The 19733-nt window shown below is 44.3% G+C and overlaps 1 protein-coding gene across 1 annotated transcript in view; it reads right to left on the bottom strand.

Moving 5' to 3' along the window:
- snx29 (sorting nexin 29) overlaps window positions 1–19733 on the bottom strand; it is a 130508-nt gene that overhangs the window by 18960 nt on the left and 91815 nt on the right. Inside the window, exon 19 of the mRNA XM_061231657.1 lies at window positions 6997–7137. Coding sequence (XP_061087641.1) covers window positions 6997–7137 — 141 coding nt within the window. The remainder of the gene's footprint in view (window positions 1–6996; window positions 7138–19733) is intronic.

The following is a 19733-nucleotide window of genomic DNA, read 5'->3' as shown; positions in this document are numbered from 1 at the left end:
TGTGTAATTGTGTTGTGCCTTTGTATTGCATTGAACATTATGTTGCAATCTCTGCTTGTTCCTCCCTTGGCTAGGGCTCCCTCATAAAAGAGATAACAATCTCAATGGGACTCACCTGGTTAAATAAAGAATAAATAAATAAAAATAAACAAAAACATTTTAAGAGAGCACAGCAGGACGTCATACCACAGAGCACGGATAAAGCAGGGCGTACCAGAGCACCACGGTGTTCTGTAACACTGAGCACGGCTGCTTACTGGCTCTGTACCGCAGCACAGACAGCGACAGGCCCGTGGTCTGTGGCCAGCACACACCCTGCTCTCTCTAACAGGCCTCTCAGAGGGATCGATCGCACCCACGCCTCGATAAGCTCGACACGGGCACGGTCTCCGCTGCGTGCCGGACAGAGACCCTGCTATTAGGCGACCCGGATCGCTCTCTAATCCTGCGTGCGCTCTCCAGGAAAAGCCCCGGTGCTCAGAGACACACCCTGCTGTTATCTCTGCAGTGACACACAGCGCTGGGCCGATGGCCAGGGCCCTGGAGCCCGCAGCACTTACAGCAGAGTGCACACCCCTACGGCCAGACGCAGCAGAGGCTGAGAGCTCTCAGCACTGGTGCCACTGCGCTCAGACACAAACACGCGTCGACACAAACCTCTTGTTGTTTGCAAAGTCACTTCACACTTTTTGGAATGGTGCGAGTCGCATTCAAAACAGACATTTCACCTTAAGTTTATGCCGGAAATTCTTTATCAAACTGTTGCAACAATGTGTCATTTTTTAACACTGGGTGAAAAAGGATAAAAAACTACTGTCAACGGTATTGTAAAACTGTATACTGCTGTATGAATTCATAACAGTGTACCAAAAACTTGGTATTTAGCCCATTAACATTAAAGAGGCTTTAAGGAGATAGTTCACCTTCTGGGGATTTTTGGCATCATTTAAGTTTTTGTGTACGTGTTCAATTGACCCAGACAAGTTTTTTTATTAAATATATATTTTTTACTTTACATATTTACAGAAATAAATCTGACAACCTGTTGGCTTCACAATGGCATGTATAGGGTATTTGGGAGTTTGTGGTCTAATGCAAGAAAACACGGCATTGGCTGTGGCAATGAGAACCAATTTTCAACCAATGAGCTTGAATTATTGTACAACTATGCAATGTTTTGATACAGAGTGTCGGCCCGTCAACTGCATATTTTGAAACCCGAATTTAAGGACTATAAAGATGTCTTATAACAATGTTTTAACACAAAAATCTTGCCTATTGTACCTTTAAAAATGTCCTGCCATTATAAATCTGACAGGTCATCAAAAACATATATATTTTCCAAAAAATATCCGAGAACTACTGTACGCAGACAGGACCAGGCCAAAGCACCCAATGGCCGAATGCCTAAACTATAGGTAATTCAGTTAACCGTTTTCCTGTCAGTCTTCGTGACAGTAGCTATTTCCATCATCATTGCTGGATTTTGTTTTCGTATTTTAATCATGCTGTCAAATGCATTTGGCACCTGTCACAAAAAAATAAATGGCGGAAAGCACACACATTTTGTGCAAAAATACAGGTCCAAAAATACAAGTCGACAAGGAGCTCCGTAACAGACAGCGAAACTCTCGGCCCAGACAGTCTGAGTGTGATGTCATCACTCTGTCGCCTGCTATCTTCCCGGAGCAGTTAGTCGGGGTTTGACAGGCAGACTGGGGAGCAGTTAGCGTGTATGCTGAGCAAACCCCCGACTAATCAACTGTTTATGAGTTGTCAGCATGCATGCGCACAAAGAGAGCTGACATGCTTGTGGACAATGGCACTGGTCAGCACAGGAGGGCAACCTGACAAAACCTCTCACCGAGAAAATACGACCGTTTCCAGTGCCATGACGAGATTCTCAAGCCATGACGAAAGCTGTCAGCTCGTGATCTCAGATGAGATGGTCGTTGTAGGCAGAAAATTAGGCAAACGGAAAGAAAAAAAGGCTTTTACTTCGAGTGTAAAGGCATTACTGCATTCGTAAAAAGCAGGACGGTGGCGGTTTGGACTCTCGACTACGGTTAAGCTTCAGCGCTAGATTTATATTTTATTCAAGATCTTGAGTGTCTTAAACAGCCGTGAAAGGCTCCTTGGTGTCTAATTACTTTTGCTTCGGAATGTCAATGAGGAGGATAAGGATGCGAGACGTAGAACTGAAATGACACTTCCCCATTTCACACATATTTGATGGGATTTCAACGGTTGTCCTATTTTCCCTCCTCTACCGCTACAAAATTTAAACAGATTGGCATTTGCATTTATAGTGCAAATTGTGTTTTTTTTGTAGTGGTTTTCGGTTACAGAGATAGGTGGCACATTGTAATTACACGCAACATTTTAAACTGTGCTAATGTACAGTTTTAAAGTACTTATGCATCACTAGACACAGGTGTCACGATGCCGCAAGGCTAAATAGTCCTGCTCAGTCATTTAGCATTTCACAATAAAAAGCGAAATACTGTCATTATATCACGCATTTGTGCTCTGTGAGGGAACAAAGAAAACATTAAAATAATTTAAATGGTTAAACAAAACATTACACTAATGTTCCTGCTGTAGTTGAATAAATAATTGAATACAAATGAGGTGGCTTTCCAAATAAAATGTTCTGCAAATATTTGTGTCACACTCCGGGTGACACCCTCGGGAGGGACAGAACGGTTGGACACAGGGAGATACGTTATTCCAGTTTGCACAGGTGTTTTATGGGAGAGAAAGTTCTTAAACAAACAAACAAACACACGTATCTTCACCGTTTACCTTCACAGGACCCTGGCCAAAATAACAAACTAAAATAACACAGACAAAATAAACTGAAACACCATGACAGATTTTCAGCTCAATTTGCCTTCACTCTCTCAGCGTGCAGATTCCGGTCTTGGACACTTACTGCGAAAAGAAGCACATTTTAAAAGCTTGGGCTGATTACCTAACACAAGTGTGGTGTGTGTGTGCCCACTTAACCAGTCCAGTATGGTCACATGGCCCGTTTTCCACTCCTAGGCCAAGCCCTGCCACAGTTTACTTCCCATTAGCTCGAAACAGCAGAACGGGTTGGGCAGAACAGACTACAGGAGCTCAGGGGAACTGACCCAGCCGCTGCTTAATTTCAGAAAACTGCTGCATCTAATCCGAACACTCATCATCAAATTCCAAACCAGCGACAGCATGTAATTATGGCTGGATTAGACAAAAGTTCACACTGAACATCAGGGAAATCTAAGCTTGAGTGCTGAATGCTAGCGCATTCATAAATGAGAGCCTCGCAGATAATAACATTCACAAATTGGTCTTAAATCAGTGAATTATGGTATTTCTAAGGTTAGACACAGGCCAACATCTTGCCCAGCAGGCTGTGAGATTGAGCAGTTGGTTGGCACAGAGGAATGAGAAAACCGCAGTGTAAAATGAATGGCAGACTTCCCCTGATCAAACACAGCAGTCCCTCAGTGTGCACACACAAAGGGTGCAATCGCTCTTATGAAGAGGCTTTAAACAAACAAGGGAAAAAGCGCTTTTAGAAAATGCACTGCTCTCTACCGAAGGGAAAAAAATGAGACCCATCTCTACAAAATGCTCCTTAAGAGCGCAGAAAAGGCGAATCAGAGAAAACAACAATGGGATTAAAAACAACATGACAGCTAATCTCTGCGGACCGAGTGATTACCAACACAATCGCGCTGCCGCGGAATCTCTGGTGCCGCTCGTTTCAACTTTAAAGACACGTTCCCGTTCCCTCCCGCTTTCTCCTTTAAATATCGCCCTCGGGGCCCCTGTGTTGGAGCGCATTTGCATGTCAAAGTTAGCAGAAAACTTCTACGCCAATATTATTTCTGTATTCCGGAGCTACTCGAGAGAAAACGTGAAGAAAGGAAGAAGCGCAGAGCATTCCCTTCGGTATAAGAGGAGTTTGTAGCACAGGGCACGGCCGCATCAAGGCCAGCGTAGATCAGACCAACTACACCACGGTTACATATACTTAGGTAAGATATAGGGTAAAAGTAACAACCTCCATGGCAATTTTCAAGGCAGGGTAAACAACCAGTAATAAACAAGTGCCGATAATAACCGTGATTAACGATAACAAACAGCCTGTGTCAGATGGTTGCATCATGTGGAGCTTGCAGTGCTGACTCACGAGCTGCTGAAGAATACAACACCTCCGGAGCTGTGAAGCTTTTTATAGGAGAGAATTATCAGATCGTCAACTCTTATCTCACCCGAGTCTCGCGGCCAGGAGATTATTCCGGGCCCGTTACATGAAATCCCGGAGCTCGGCGCGACGTGCAACGGTCTTCCCTCTTCCCCCGCCCTCCCCCGGGCACAGCCGAGTTCGGCTCCCAGCCCCAGTGCTGCACTGCTCCAGAGCAGCAGCTCGCAAAACACAACGTGGCCTCTAACTTAGCTGGCGCACGAGGGCCACACGGCCGCCATTTTGCTACCAGCGAACGAGAAGAGAACGGGAGTTCAAAAAAGGAGCATCAAAAGTAGCGACAGGTACACTAAATGCATTTGCATCTTCCACTTAAAGTGCATTACACTAATTCCAAATGATTAGAGCACTTTGGCAATCAGAAGAAATACATTGTAACATCACTAGAGGAAATAGCAAACGAGCTAAAGCACACAGGTAACTGCAGGGACTGTAGAGTGGATTATACAGTATGGGAAGAAACTATGAGATGTTTTCAAGGCTCAGACAGTATGAGGAGCTCTAAGAAGGTGATTTTAGAAAGGGGCTGTGGAGTATCTGTGTTCTTGGTACTGGCAAAATCCTATTGCTCTTAGGTTAGAGGAACATGGTGAAAACGGCCTGATTTATTTTCTTATTTGAGTACACCTCACAGTGCTGTTTTAGACTTTTGTTCTAGTAGTGGATATTTCAGAAGCAGTAATGGATTTTGAATGATGCTCAACTGGTGAGATGTAGTAGCCACTCTGTGGGTGGCTCTTTCAAAGTTAGATTGCAAAGTCCTGTTTCTCAATCCCTCGATGAGACAATGACACCCGCGACACGACCAATTGGCTGGAACCCGTTGACGGTGCGATCAAATGAAAACGAATGTGCTTTCATTTGATGGTGCACGCCCACTGCAACAGGTCGGGGGCACTAGCGTGGCGGGAGAAACCCCCGGCAGCACGCTCTCAAGCTGCTCCCACAGTGGCCCTGGTGACAGGTCGTCCTTGAGAATGAAGTCTGGGGTCGTGCGTCTGGCTCTCGCACACATGCGCACGGCACATGCTCCAGCGTATCAGCTTTCACTTTCATGCTCTAAAAAACCTGCCTTTGAAGGTCGCAGCGCAGAACAAGTTTTCCCTGGAATATTTCAACGTCACGGAGAGGAAAAAGTGCCACAGGCAAATTACTTTATGAGGTTGAGAGGAGAATTTAAAAAGTGAAGCAATGGAAGTACATCTTCAGACCCTTTTTATGCCGGTACAAGATGTGCGTTTCTCTCTCGGTTGCTCTGTTTCCCCTCCTCATTAGCAGAGTGGTTAAAGTAAAAGTCCAAGCATTAGCACCAAAGATTACCACATTTTTACAGTAGTGCTGGGAAGAATGACAAAATATAAAAATGAAGTGAAGAGAAAAACACTCCTCAGTAGTCGAATGAATTGGGACAGGTGCACTGGCGGTATCAAACTAAGTTAGGGGCGGGTCCTATGAACAAACTACATTCAGCCATTGCTGAAAAATCACCAACAAGACATAATTTGAAAATCTGCATATCGCTTCTCATGTTGTCAGCACTCTCCTCAGTGTTGAATAAAATAGCACTGCATGATGCTGATGTGAAAAGACACTTTTTTTGTGAGTGACTCTTTCACACTCTCCTCCTGCTGGCTCCCTCCTATCAACACCATCCTTTCTGTCTGGAACTTTTACTTTAAAGTTTTTGAATCCATATCCTTCTTTGACAAGTCCAAAATAGACCACCATACACAGAAAGTTCCACCAGTCTAAAGAACAGTGGCTAGTTAATCACTCCAGACATAAGAATGTCAGCGGGTAAAAATACAGCTTTTAGTGCCGTAACAGCTATTTCTGACCTAATACACCTTTGGAACAGAACATAAAAACAAAACTACAGTAGAGTGGTGACTGATAATGCAACTGACATGAGCCCAGTCATGGAGTTTGCTGTCAAAAGTTCAAACAGCATTAGACAACACTATACATATAAGTAGGCAATTGCATACTGAGAGGAAATATTGTCAACGGTTAGAACATTCCTTCCACATCACACAGCTATGGCAGAATAGCCTGCCACCACCCTGTTTTTATGTATATTGGGCTTAGTACAGGGAATGATATCAGCAGACCAGCAAAGCAGCCAGATTGATAATCTGGGCAAGTGACCAAGCTTGGAACGGACAGAGTTAAGAATATTATATGCTAGTTGTGAGGGCCAGCCTAAAGCACCAACATGCTGCTGTTAGCACTTCTTCCACAAAGCCCATTCACCTACTCTGCAACTGAAATTAATCCTGCTGTGTTCACTGACTGCTAAAAAGGTGACTTCACACAAGTCCAGACAAATGTATTCCAGCTGACCTCACCCATTCTGACTGCCAATAACATTCCGTTTATTTTTTATTCCTGAGCCGTGATACAACACCAACTCTCATCAAAAGTATAAATGGCTCCCTTGCCACACGTAGTCTCACACACACTCGTGCACACGCACATGCACATGTACGCACGCGCACACACACACTCACACACTCACACACTCACACACTCGTGCGTTCACGGCAGGAGACGGGACTGCCACTGCTGTCGCAGATTGTTGAGGGAGCGCATTTGCCACAAAAAGAACATTATGAAGAACACAAGGGATTTGTTTGGTACACGCCCTGCTGGGATAGTAGGATGACTACAGTCATAAGGCAGGCTGCACTCGAGACTCATCTCTGCTCTACAAAGGGCAGCACGCCCCTGAGTGGTACCTTGTTTCCTATGGCTTTCTTGGGTGGGAAGTTGAAGGTGTCCACCTGGGGGAACTGTGACCTCAGACGGCCGTGCAGTGTGCGGAAGTCGCTGTAGCGCCTGTACACGTTCCACTCGTTATCCAGAATCCTGATGTACACCTAGAGAGAGAGAAACACCTCGTAAATAAACCCCTGGAAACAGCACAGCAGTTCCCGCTCCTTCCAATCAGACACATGAGCTTAAGTGTGTACAAGGCCACAGCACAGACATTGCCAAAACGGTCGTAAACGGATGATGGTCTGCTGAAAAAAACACAATCTTTCAGAGATGATAACCGCAGCGGAGGCGGTGAACAGACTTACTTCGGCACCAAAAATTTAAAGACCGTTTTTTTCAGTTTTATTTCATGCATTTTTTAAAATGGCTTAGATAATAATTCCTTTGAGTGATGTTCTGTGTCAGCCAGACAGCTGGGCAGGGAGGGAGCAGAACAAAAGCAATAAAGTTGAGGAGCGAGGAAAGGAGAAGATGCAGTTTTCACACCTCGCGCTCTCCCCTCCACAACTGCACACTGTAGTAGCATATTGCACAAATTAGCACAATAAACCCTCCTAATAGCGGACCGACACTTCGCTGCTCTTACAGATGGCACCATCTCTGCCAGGGATGCAAAACATACATTTCTCCCTTCGAGCCTGTTTCCGTGAGGTTTCGGTTTAGCGAGTGTCGTCGCGTGAGCACACGGGAAACCTGAGGTTCTCACACACACACACCGGAGAAACATTATAAAAGTCCCGCACAAACATTTCTCACAGCTCTCATGACAGGGCTTTCATCCACATCAATACACGCAATAACTCTTTACGCTCCCTCACGCTCTGACGGCAGACCGCGGCGACAGGGGACCGCCGCTCAGAGCTGCTGTGCCCGCGCAGAAGCTGCGCTCCCAACCGAGGAAGCAGTCAATCATGGGCGCCTCGCTCAACACTCGAGCGGCGTCGTGGGGCTGGGGCTCCGCTTTCTCAGAGGGCAGCGAGCAGACAAATTCATCTGAGGCGACACGTGTGAACACGCTTTTAAGAGGGGGGAGAGACCTGCGAAAACCATTTCACTTCACCTGTAGTTCCGGAACTTTCCACTGTCAGTTATTTTTTCTATTTCTTTCCCCCACCAGCGTGGCACATGAATACATTTCCACCGGGTCGTTGGAAGACCTGGAGTGATTGGCCCATCGCTGGTCTGATCAAAGGCGTAAGTGAAAAGGGGAGAGTGGGTGGATGCGTGGTCTCCTGGGAGGGCCAGCCTGTTGAACAGCAGATTAAAGGCACATTCACCAATAATGAGCAGGGAGAAGATGGAGAATCCCCCTGTGAGAGTGCACTAACCCACTGTCTCCTGTGGACTGAGAGGGGAGAGAACAGGGGGGTGACTGACCGTACTTCTCTCCTGAATAAACTACACTGTCAGTTGCTCCAGAGCTTTGATAAGATCAATTGCATTTCACACCAGCGGATGCCTGTCACTCACTGTCTGAAATCCTCTTGGATTTTTGACTCCATCCACCGTCCGGACGTCTCCTCACGACAACGTGGCATGTCTCTGACATACACCGTGTCTTCTGCCCAACCAATCTTCCCTCACTTTCGTGTAACCGATTTATCTGCCGTGGTGTTTTCCGCGTGATGTCTTGAGCACACGCAGTACTGGATTATGGGACCTTTGATCAACACTCACAATATGACACCTGCAAACTTGAGATTGGCTAAAGCCAGAACTAATCAGTTAACATTTTGGTGCAGATGGCTTTGGGATTTCAGAGATTTAATACAACACTCGGTGCCATCTGGCTCTTCTGCCAGGCGTCATCTGTAGAATACGGACATTCCCCCTTCCGACTTTCTGGGCTACAACGTTTTTTCAGGCTCTCGATAAGGCTAAGCTTGAGCTCTTCCTGCTGGAGTGACTTTGTTTGGAGTACCATCACAACTCAGCCCTCTTCACACTAGCAGTTCAGCCCCCAGGTTCAAGAACCAACAGCGGGAAATCATTTTGCCCTTCACCCAAGAATTCAGGAAAGCGTTTTCAAGTGTTTGGGAAATCGATTGCTCTAACTTTCCAAAAAAATAAGCAAGGGTCGGAAAAAACAATAATGCCATTTGTTAGCATTGTTACATGCCAATAGTAATTTTCTTATTGTTTCCCTCCCAGAATATACAGCTGAACAATAACAACACCACGAAGGTCCACGGCACCGAGAGGATTTATATCTAGACAACACTCCGTTTTTCTCAGCTGCTCAACCAGGTGAAGCCAAGATGAAATGAAAACCAATAGAAAGATCTGAGGTGCAGTACTTTAGCATTATACAGAGAAAGGGAACAACCCATTTAGTTAAACACTGAGCAAAATTACCATATTGAGCTTTCAAAACAACAGACCCATTTGCATTACATTTACAAGTATTTATTCTGTAATTTCTATATAGGGGAAGACGACATATAATACACACATAATGCATGCACACACACAAAACTGCTATACTAAGATTACAGTTTTCAACTTCATTATGTAATGGACTGCAATACATGCGTATTATTACTTTACCCAAGTCAAGACTGCTCTCTTTTCTCAACTGGCCTATTGCAAGACAATCTTATGACAAAGACATAAGCTCTGCTTTCTGCCTGCAAGACACTTTCATGGTAATCCCTCTCATCGGCGCCAAGCTATTGAAATATATAACAATAAATGTACACTAATTCGGCAGGGATTTGTTTGCACAATAAGTTAAAGGGATATAAAGGAAGCTATATAGGAAGGATCTGTAGAATATTAACCCCTATGTGAAAAACACGAAAGACCACAGCACAGCACAAATAACCTACAAAAGGCAAAACCGGGATGAGTATTACGGTGTGTATGAGAAATAAACAGAAAGGCAGAATTTCTGTTTGTGAACTTAAAATAAATCAGTTAGAAAATAAAAAGAAATATGCCTGCAATAACAAATGTAACTCTCAAAGAACAGGCATTGAAATTACTTCCATGACCATGAGTGTTATTGAAATGTATTATTTAATCCAAACAACCTGTATAGATAAAACACGTTTGAGTACAAAGCCAAAACTCTGTACACGACTTTTTGGGCGCCCCCCCCCAAATTTTTAAAAGCCATTATCTCTACAACGGCAAACCCAATGAGGCAAATGTTTTGCATGTTCTGTAGTGAATATATAAGGAACATTTACACAAAGTTTGAGCAATGTTGCTCAAAGTTGAGTGGTCACCCCTCACCCCTGGTTGATTTTTTTACAGAATGATCCTCTGGATACTTGTGTGTCAATATATAAAGATCATACAGGGGCTTTTCAGCATGGCTACTGAAAGAAAACCTAATGCGATGGATTTCATACTTCCCAGCAAATGTAAGGAAAAGATGAAAAACATTAGGAAGATAAGCATCCTAATTCAATTTCCACTTCTCCATTACCATGCATATTTATGGAAACAGATCTTCTAAGGAGCAATTGCTTCCCCCTCATCAGTAATTGCAAATTAATTATTTCTTTGTCCTTGACGATTTCAAGTCCTGAACAAATCCTACACTTGCCTTTCCACATGAAATGGCATTTGCATTAACATAAATCAGAACAGCTCTAATCGTCTGAAAAAATACTAAAATAATGAACATTCGGTTTATTTTTATACATATTGCATATCCCCTGTACACGAACCACTCTGAAAGCGCCACTGCATTTCCCACTCAGCAAAGAGGGGGCTTTGTATGGTTCTTAAAAACATAATGCGCCAACACTTGGCATGACACTGATATCACAAGTTTAACAGAAAGTTAGTACTTTATTAAAATGCCGAAGGCGTTTGTTTGGTAGATACCATGTTTTTATAATGGCAGAGAGGGCGATGGGAGAAGACACACAGAGACTCAGAAGAGAAGCAGACTGCCCCTGAGTCCACTGGGAGAGCCCCAGACTGCAGGCTAGCCCCATGGGGGATGGCGGCCCCTCTGCCTCTCCACATCAAGTCAAGCAGGACTCACCCGGGGGAGAGAAGCATAAAAGCATGTACATGGTGTACGTCCATGCATAATGCCTTCCCAGAGCCTCGCCTGGCTGCTAAAACCCCAGGGAAACTCTGCTGCTCCCACACACTATGCCCATAAGGGAAGACTTAACAAGTCTGCTCAACCCGTGAGTCCCAAAGCTCAGTCACAACATGCCTGAGCGGAGCCAATCAGCAACTCTGGAGAGAGGCCCCGGCAAACTACAAACACCACAGCACCAAGCGGCCGGAGGGCCCGTCCATCAGAGAGACCAGGGAGCGCTTCTTGGGATGACTCAGGGCCACGGCTCACATTTATTTACCGCGCACGCTGGTTGGGACTCACATGGAGCTCCAACAGGCTGACCGCCTCCGTTCCACCAGGGCCGACACCGGAGCCAAGAACACTTGGACGTACGAGGAGGGTGATACACAAAGCAGCCGTGGAAACACACGCCACCGACCGCGGCCTCCACATCGCCGTCATTCTCCCCGAGCTCCAGAGTGAGCATGTGACCGCACAGCCCGCTCTGATTCACTGAGGAGAGCGCCAGAAAATAACTCATCCAAGACATCTCATTATTGATTTTCTTTACTTTAAATAGCCTATATTATGTAATGAATTGATTTCGGCAGAATTTCCGATAGCAGACTAAGAACACATTTCTGCTTTTTGTGCTGAGCCGGGAAGCAAATTTAAAGCTTTATATAAAAATGGCTTTAAGATTTTTTCTGTGCAATATACTTGTCTATCACTGGCTTCCAGGTACCTGTAATGTCAAAAAGCTGGAAGTGTCGAGTTGAAAGCTTCAAAATCCAATCTACAAACCTGCTGTGGGTCAAATACTCAAAAAGCCTTTTGGAAAGGGTATTCTCTTACTTATTTGAGCTACAGAATGCACTCCTCTCTGACTACATGTCTGACAAGTAATGCTTTCACACACGCCATACACTGTGATGAAACATGGACACGTCTGACTTCTCTCTGGGCCAGCCTGCTGGTGCTTAAAATTCTGTGTGACGAAGGCCTGTCAAGCTGATTTCCAGCCGTTACCCTCCAGGTGTCCTTGTAGGCATTCAAAGTTCTTTGGGAACTTATGTAATAAGCACAGATACATTATTAATTGACTGTTACAGAAAAGTGTAGAGGAAGTGAAACTTGGATGCACAGACCACATCAAGACGCATCAAGACACAACAGGACAAAGACGACAACCGACCATAACTTGGAAGAGATGAAAACACAAAAAGAGGCAAATGGGACATTGTGGGAAGACATTATGAGTTTTTGGAGAAACTACTCGCTCCTGTTATAGAAACTTGACAAGAGTCATGTTAAGCTATCCTAGTGATTGGAAGGCAGAATTCACAAAACCTAAAATAAAATTAGAGCAGCTGATGAATGCCTGTTGAAATGCAAATGTGCAGCCATCTTACACTTCTGAAAAATAAAGTGAAATATTTTCTGGTCTGTTCTGGGAAGTTCCATAGCCTTTATATTTAGGTTATGACAGAAACACCATTATCTGTGCAGTCGAGTCAATCCTACCTTCCATTGTGCAGAAAGCTATAAGGAGTGTTCTAAATTGGTTTTCTTATAACTTTCATACTAATTACACAGTTTGTTCAGATTACCTGGCTAATTACAGCCACTACAGACTGCAGTCGTCTGCGGCGAAAATAACGGGAAGAACTCACAAAAGGAATGGGGGGAAAGAAAGAAAGGAGTAAAGAGTCTTGTAAATATTCAGCCTGAAGTTCGGAAACTGCATAATTGCACCAATAAGTGCGGCCGCACAGATGAAGACTAAACAAATTGAAAAACAAGTCCTGAAGGTCATACACACAAGCGGCACGTCCCTAATTGCCAGTGCACTGCCAAAGCAAGGCAGACGTAAAACACAGATATCAGCCTTCAGACCAAAGAGCGCGGCGAGAGGTGAGAGTTCAGTTTGGAGATAGCAGCTTTGCATACGAACAGCAGCTGTGTCTTAAATTAGCATTCGTGTCCATGTCAGGGCGAGCAGTCAGCTGTCTGAGTGTATGATACTGCTCATTAAAACATCCTTGGAGAGCAACATTTCAGAGGAAAAAAATATTCTTTTAATTAGGTCATGACCAGAGGAATATGCAATCTATCCAAGAATGACGCCCACAACAGCACCTTCAAGGGTTCAATCTGGGAATAATGCACTCTGGTACACATACTTTAAGTATCCAAATGCTAAACACAGGCAGCAAATAAGATATATTATTTATTGTATTATTATTCATATGTATTTATATTAATACACAGACCCTGGACTGGTGTATGGGTGGTGCTATAGGTGGAATAACTCAACTTTACAGCAAATTAAGTTCTTGAAGAGCAAACGTACTATATATACGCACACACACTGAACACACACCTATCCGTTTGGTTATTCTGAATTGCGCTGCGGCTCTGCTTGTCACTTCAGCGAGAGGTGAGAGATGGTGAGGGCAGCGTACAACAGACACCTGAAGGTGATGTTTCCATTTAACAGATATTTGTATTGGAATGCCCTGAACACATGACAGGATTTGACATATAGCCAAAGGGAAATTAAGACGGGAAAGATAAGCAAGGGAATAAAAAGAATCTAAACGCCAAAGGGCACGATTGTTTTCTGAGGGAAAGGAGTGATGTATGAACCAGTTCAAATTTTTTTTTCCATATGTCACTGTAAATCGTATCCTAGGTCTGTTCCAGGTTTGTCTGCAGGCCTTTTCAGATTCCCTGACTATGCGGATTCCCCCCCACCCCCCAAAAAAAGACCATCTGTTTCAATTGTCCTACACCGTAGGCACCATTTGCATTTCAGGCACATGGAAAGACAATATTTTAATCCGGATTTTTCAAGCAGACTGCCAAAAACATGAAGGAAAAGATGCTGTGGGCAGCAGGGCTAGGCCCCAACTTCTGCCGTCTGTGTTTTTAACCCTGTTCCTCCGAGCAGATGGCCTGGCGAGGACAGTAAGGCAGAGGAAGCACTGTGTCTGGAATATGAAGTGATGACACCTGCCGTCCGACTGGGCACGAGCAGCGGAGGTGACATCACGCTCCGCCACGGGCTCCGCCCACTGGAGCGGAACGCACGCACCCACAACAATATTCCAGAACACGCTAGAACCCTCTGAAGCGGGCCGCCCCGAATCATTTCAGGAACACAGTCCGCCGCCGCATTCCAATATCGGCCCAACGCAATAAAGTCGCAATTCCATATTGAGATTAAATATTCATGCTGATATCAGAGCGCTGAAAATATTCATGGTAATATCAGTCGTGCGACTGCTGAAACCCACGGTCGGCAGTGAGCTACACCAAATTCAAATGAAATGCAAATAAATGCAAACGAGATCAGCCAGAAATTAATAAATAATAACTTCTTCCTAAGCCTCGAGCGCGGTGTCAGTGCAAAACGGTGTGATCGCTTCAGTATGAAAGAGAAAGTGTGTGTGTGTGTGCGTGTGTGTGTATGTGTGTGTGTGAGTGTGTGAGTGTGCGTATGTGTGAGGATATCTAAGTACCTCTGTCCCTCCCGGCAGTAAGGCAGCACCTGTCTCACAACGCTCATGTATGATTCAATCTGCTGGGAGAACAAAGACTCTGACACTGATAAGTGGCTCCTGTGGCGTTGACTTGATAATGTCTCCAGATTAACACCAGCCGCCACGGGCGTCCGTCAGAACCAGCGGTACCGCTACTACAGCGCAGATAAGACGCGGCCCGTTAATGAGTCCGGTCCACCTCCCGCCTGGCCACGGGGCTGCGACAGTCTCCGCTTGTTAGCGGACAGATTAACACGCCGCTGCCGGGCCTCGTCGCGCGCTGCACAAGCTGTTTTTGGAGCAAAGTGAAGAGAATTTTGCACAAACCCCAGTGTTCCCTATACCAGCCATTGGAAAGCTGACCCGTCATCACAAACTACCGATACTTTCAGAAATGATTTGCTGCTACAGGCAGCTGTATACTATCCTGTATCTTGAGGCTGTGTTGCCCAGTGTGGTAAATGCTGTTTTTTTCACCTGCATCTACAGATGCTTAAGTTTACATTAAACGTATGTACTTCTTTATTCCGGCATGACAGTTTAATGGCGAGAATCACTGGCGACATGTCAGATCACAAATCATCCCCCTCTGTGGAAAACTGAGAAATGTACTACTCCCTTTATACATTGCCTGTCATCAGGCCAGGATCAAATACATAATTGTTTTGGCTTCAAATACTTTTCTATGCTTTACAGAGCTTGTCTGGTGTATCGGAACCTTTGAAATACTAAATACTAAAAGTGAAGACCCCACATTCAGGTCCTCTTGGTTGGCTCAATTGCACCATGCAAGATCAATCGACCACATAAAAAAAATAAAAAAATCCATAATTCAATTACGTATTTGACCAGGTCTGACTGGCATAGACTATATCCAGCTCTTTATCTCTCTGTAGCGCCAATATGAAAATCCCTATAGCTAGCTAGCAATATCAATATCGGATTCCTCGACTGGTGCAAATTGCATCTTGGAGATATGATGTAGCACTGTTCCCATAGAAACTTCCTGAATGACAATGAGTGAGTGGGGTACCAGATGCTCAGTGCAACTTTGGAGAATGACTGATATGAAATAGATTTTATTTTTACGTTACGTGTTTTTTTAACATGGCTTTTAAATGTATCATTTTATCATTTAATTCAACTGCAGGACATTGACATCCTTGAGGAAACCAGGACAAAATGTCAAAATACAGGGTACCCTTGATATCAATAAATATTTATCATGATTTTATTTCTGTCCTCTGGTCTTAAATGTTTCAATCACCCAGTTTTTTTTCCGTCTTTTATGTACAGCACATTGGGTTGCACCCGCTGTAGGAAATGTGCTTTATAAATAAAGTTTGATTGACTGATTGATTGATTGAATGCAACAATTCAGCAAGTCAATACGGTCACTTGTAACATTGCGCATCACAATGCCAATGTCAGACATTGTGTAAAGGAATGCTTATTGATACATGCACTCTAAAAAAGTTTAGATGTTTTATATACCATGGTATACTGTATTACTGGATATCTGTCAACCCTAACATAGACACCTATGCTGCAGACAGCAGTCTGCCAAGCGTGATATCACCACGGTTGTCTCCCATGCCCGATACTGCAATTTGTCAATATTACACATCACACTGAGCAACAGCAGCTCATTAAAACCTTTTCCTGAATAGGAAAAGAAAGAGAAAAACAAAGAGGTGTTTAGAAGTGCACTTGTGAAAGGTCCCCAGAGCGCTGTGTGCCTCGCTGGGACGCTGTAATTCAGAGCTCGGCAATGAAAGGTGAAGAGCCTGGGCTACTCCTCTCTCCCAGGAGAGAGGAAATGCAGCAGGTTATTTAATTGTAGGACCCCGGCTGTGGTAAAAGCTGTGGTCACACGGTTTCCATCTCAGAGAGGAATCCAACAGAGCCCTCGTCGTTACCTCCCAACAGGAAACAGCCAATCAGTGTCCCTCCTGATGAGGTTATAGGGGTGCCTGTCAATGTAATGTGTGCTGAGCTTTGCCAAGGGACAAGCACAATGCACAGCACATAATTTTCTGGGGGACGAACAATTAAAAGAAAGATTTTACAAATGCAACTTGCCGAATGTGGCAATCACTAGTCAACTTGCAAAATGGAGTTTGTGTTAAAAAGTTGTAATGCTTCCTTTATTTGAAAGTCAAAATTAAGGGTAAATGTTGATTCAGCACCTATTATCAATGAATATTATAATACAGCAATTAAGCTTGTTAATGTCTCCTGTGGTTTGCATTTGTTCATCCACTTAATTAAAAACGGATTGGTCTTTGGGAAATATCAATCAAAAAGTTTTACATATAGAATGACTGTTGAATCATTGCTAAAAACACATTTCAAAAGAAAAAAAATCAATTGCAATATTATTTTTGAACCCTCAGTATCATTCCCTTAAAGCACCTACAGATGTCCTCCAGTTCACTTCACTCCTGAGCGTATGTTCTTAATTCACCCCCAAAGCTCTCCAGAGCCCAGGGACTGAAGGAGATACTATAGGATCAGAGACAATGTGCTTTGGAGTGCACATTAAGGGTGATATTAGGTTGATGGAATAACCCTATCTTCTGCTGCAGATTGGTGTGAGTGCAACATGTTTGTGTGGCGTAATTTTGGCACTGTTTCCCAACATGGAGGCTGTGATGGCACTGCAGGGGCCTGTTGCAATGATCCATGAAAATGCAGGGGAGCGATTAATCATTGGTTGTAGGCTAACATCCCAGCTGTCATGGGTTCCAGCAAAAAAGCTCCCAGCCCTGTATTTTCGAACCTGAGCTATAGTACCCGTTCATGTGTGCCACTGAGCACACTGAATGCACAAAGAGGGCAGTAACTGACTCCTCTGCCATCACCAGAATCCTCAGCCACAAACTCTATCATATTCATATTTACATTTATTAAAAATTCAGCTCCTCATGTTGGACAAGCCATTGGCTGCAGCCATATTAACAGAAATCTGCCGTTCTATATTTTTTCTGGATGTAAACGACAGCTTGTGAATCACAAAAAGGATATTAGTAATATTTCAGCACAATGAAATGGGCATATTGTGAACTACTGTGTTTTACCATCAGTGCACTGTGATCATGACAATTTCTTTCTTTGCACTTACGATACAATTTACATTGCTGTAGCCAGAAAAGATTACAGCATATCTGGCAAAACCTAAACATAACAAGATATAAACAGAACAGCCTTATCAATAGATGTATACCATATATGCCCATATATAACACTCTAATCTTCTTTCAAACTGGTTTTCTCTCATCTGATAAAACATCTTTACAAATCAATATGCGGTCCCGTCACCCATAAATTCCAAAAAAGCCTTTAATCTGCAACGCTATTAAGCAACTGTGTATTCTTTTCTTCTTTAAATTTAAATTTGAAATCCATACCCTGCTGTGCAAATTCACTGTGAAAACAAGAAAATGCAAAAAAAACTGATCTAATCAGAGCCAAAACCAGATCCACTTCAAACCGTTTTCTGCCTGCAGCTGGTTTGAGCGCGACACCGCTTTACTCTCAGACCTCATTGTTATTCCGCAGCGTGTGTTTTTAACGCTCGCCACACCATCACGAGAGGCGTTATTACACTGTCACTCCCTGAAACTCAGATGTTTTATCGCCCCCCCCCCCACCCCAAGATTACAGACAGGCGAATCTGGGAGCGAATGCTCCATGTAATACATTTCAAATGAAGACGCTATTCTGTTCAGTGAGCAGCCTTCCGCTGAGAAAGTACAGGAGAGCGGCGGGAAGCAGAGTAACTGCTTCAACGGAAAAGGCAACAGTAATTTTCTGCGTTCCAAGCACAGAAAATGGTGGTATCATAGCATTACCCTATGCTTTCTTTTAAGACCAATAATCAGTAGCCGTCTAAGTGGACAGCTGTCGCAGCCAGCTGCTCTGCTAATGACTTATCACTCACTCATCTCACTCATATGCTCCGTGTGAGCCCTCTGTTACAGACCACCGACAACGCTTGCTGGCTTCGCAAGATGACACGTACCCAACGCAAGTGTTGCTACCTTGTTTGTGAGCAATATGTCTTAAGATAGCACTGGAAGCGAACATGACTGCTGCCCAAAGCATACTTCATCTAAACTCTAGACTCACGCATAAACAGTACCTTCCACACGCGACATGAGTTTTTAGTTCAGTACTAACGGTAATTGGGAAAGTTTCAGTGAGTGTGACAGGTCACATTCCTGCACAGACGTAGAACTTTCTCTCCTGGAACTTTTACCCTGAGAACTGCGGCACTCATCCCGCTCTTGACAATCAAGCGGCTTCAACGCGCCACTGTCTCCGACTGTCTGAGTGCCATTCTCACCTGGGTACCTCTCTATTACTAACAACCTGCTACTTTAGACGGCAGCGCTGTGAGACGCCGGGTTTAGGCAACATTCACGCAGTTTAGACGAAAACCCGAGGACTCTCAGGACACCCTTCAACGCACCACGCCATGAGTAGGTTGACGCATAATTTTCAACGAAAGTCTCCTTCCGAAATCAAGACGACGCGCCTGGCATCAAAGTGACATGTCCGACAACCGTCAGGATTCTTTAGGCCCGGAAACATTCCCAGAGAGACTCGTTTCACAGCTTCCTCTGCTCCGTGCAGGTGAGTGGAGGCCTGAGGAAGAGACAGGACAGGACAGGAGTGATGACACGTCTGCTTTCTCATAGGCTGGGGACAGACACCGCCGCAGGCAGATCCTGTCGGCAGCCGAGGCCCCAGCGCTACAGCTCGAGGAATCAAGGCGAACACTACAAAGCCATGTACCACGGTCCTAACACAACCCACATAAATATATCCTGAGTATACTCAAATCTTGGAAAGGGATGACAGCGCTACTTTTACCAAAGGAAATTTAACAAAAAAAAAAAAAAGAAAAACAAGACCCTTAGAGATGGTTGTACCACCAAAGACAATGTGCTATCTTAGTCTCTGGTTCAGACAGTTATCTCAATCTTACAGTAAATGATCTTCAGAGGATTCATGGGGAAAACGCATTAAAGCAGAGTGGCGCTGAGTTAGCCAACCACTCACATGACACCCCCCCCCCTCCCCTTCAGTGACATCAGGACAGAAAATTTGCTAAATTAGG

Source organism: Conger conger, chromosome 2 (genome assembly GCF_963514075.1).
Source record: "Conger conger chromosome 2, fConCon1.1, whole genome shotgun sequence".
In the NCBI taxonomy this organism is placed as follows: domain Eukaryota; kingdom Metazoa; phylum Chordata; class Actinopteri; order Anguilliformes; family Congridae; genus Conger; species Conger conger.
The sequence above is the reverse complement of the archived record's forward strand: the minus strand, read 5'-3'. Positions and strand labels throughout refer to the sequence as shown.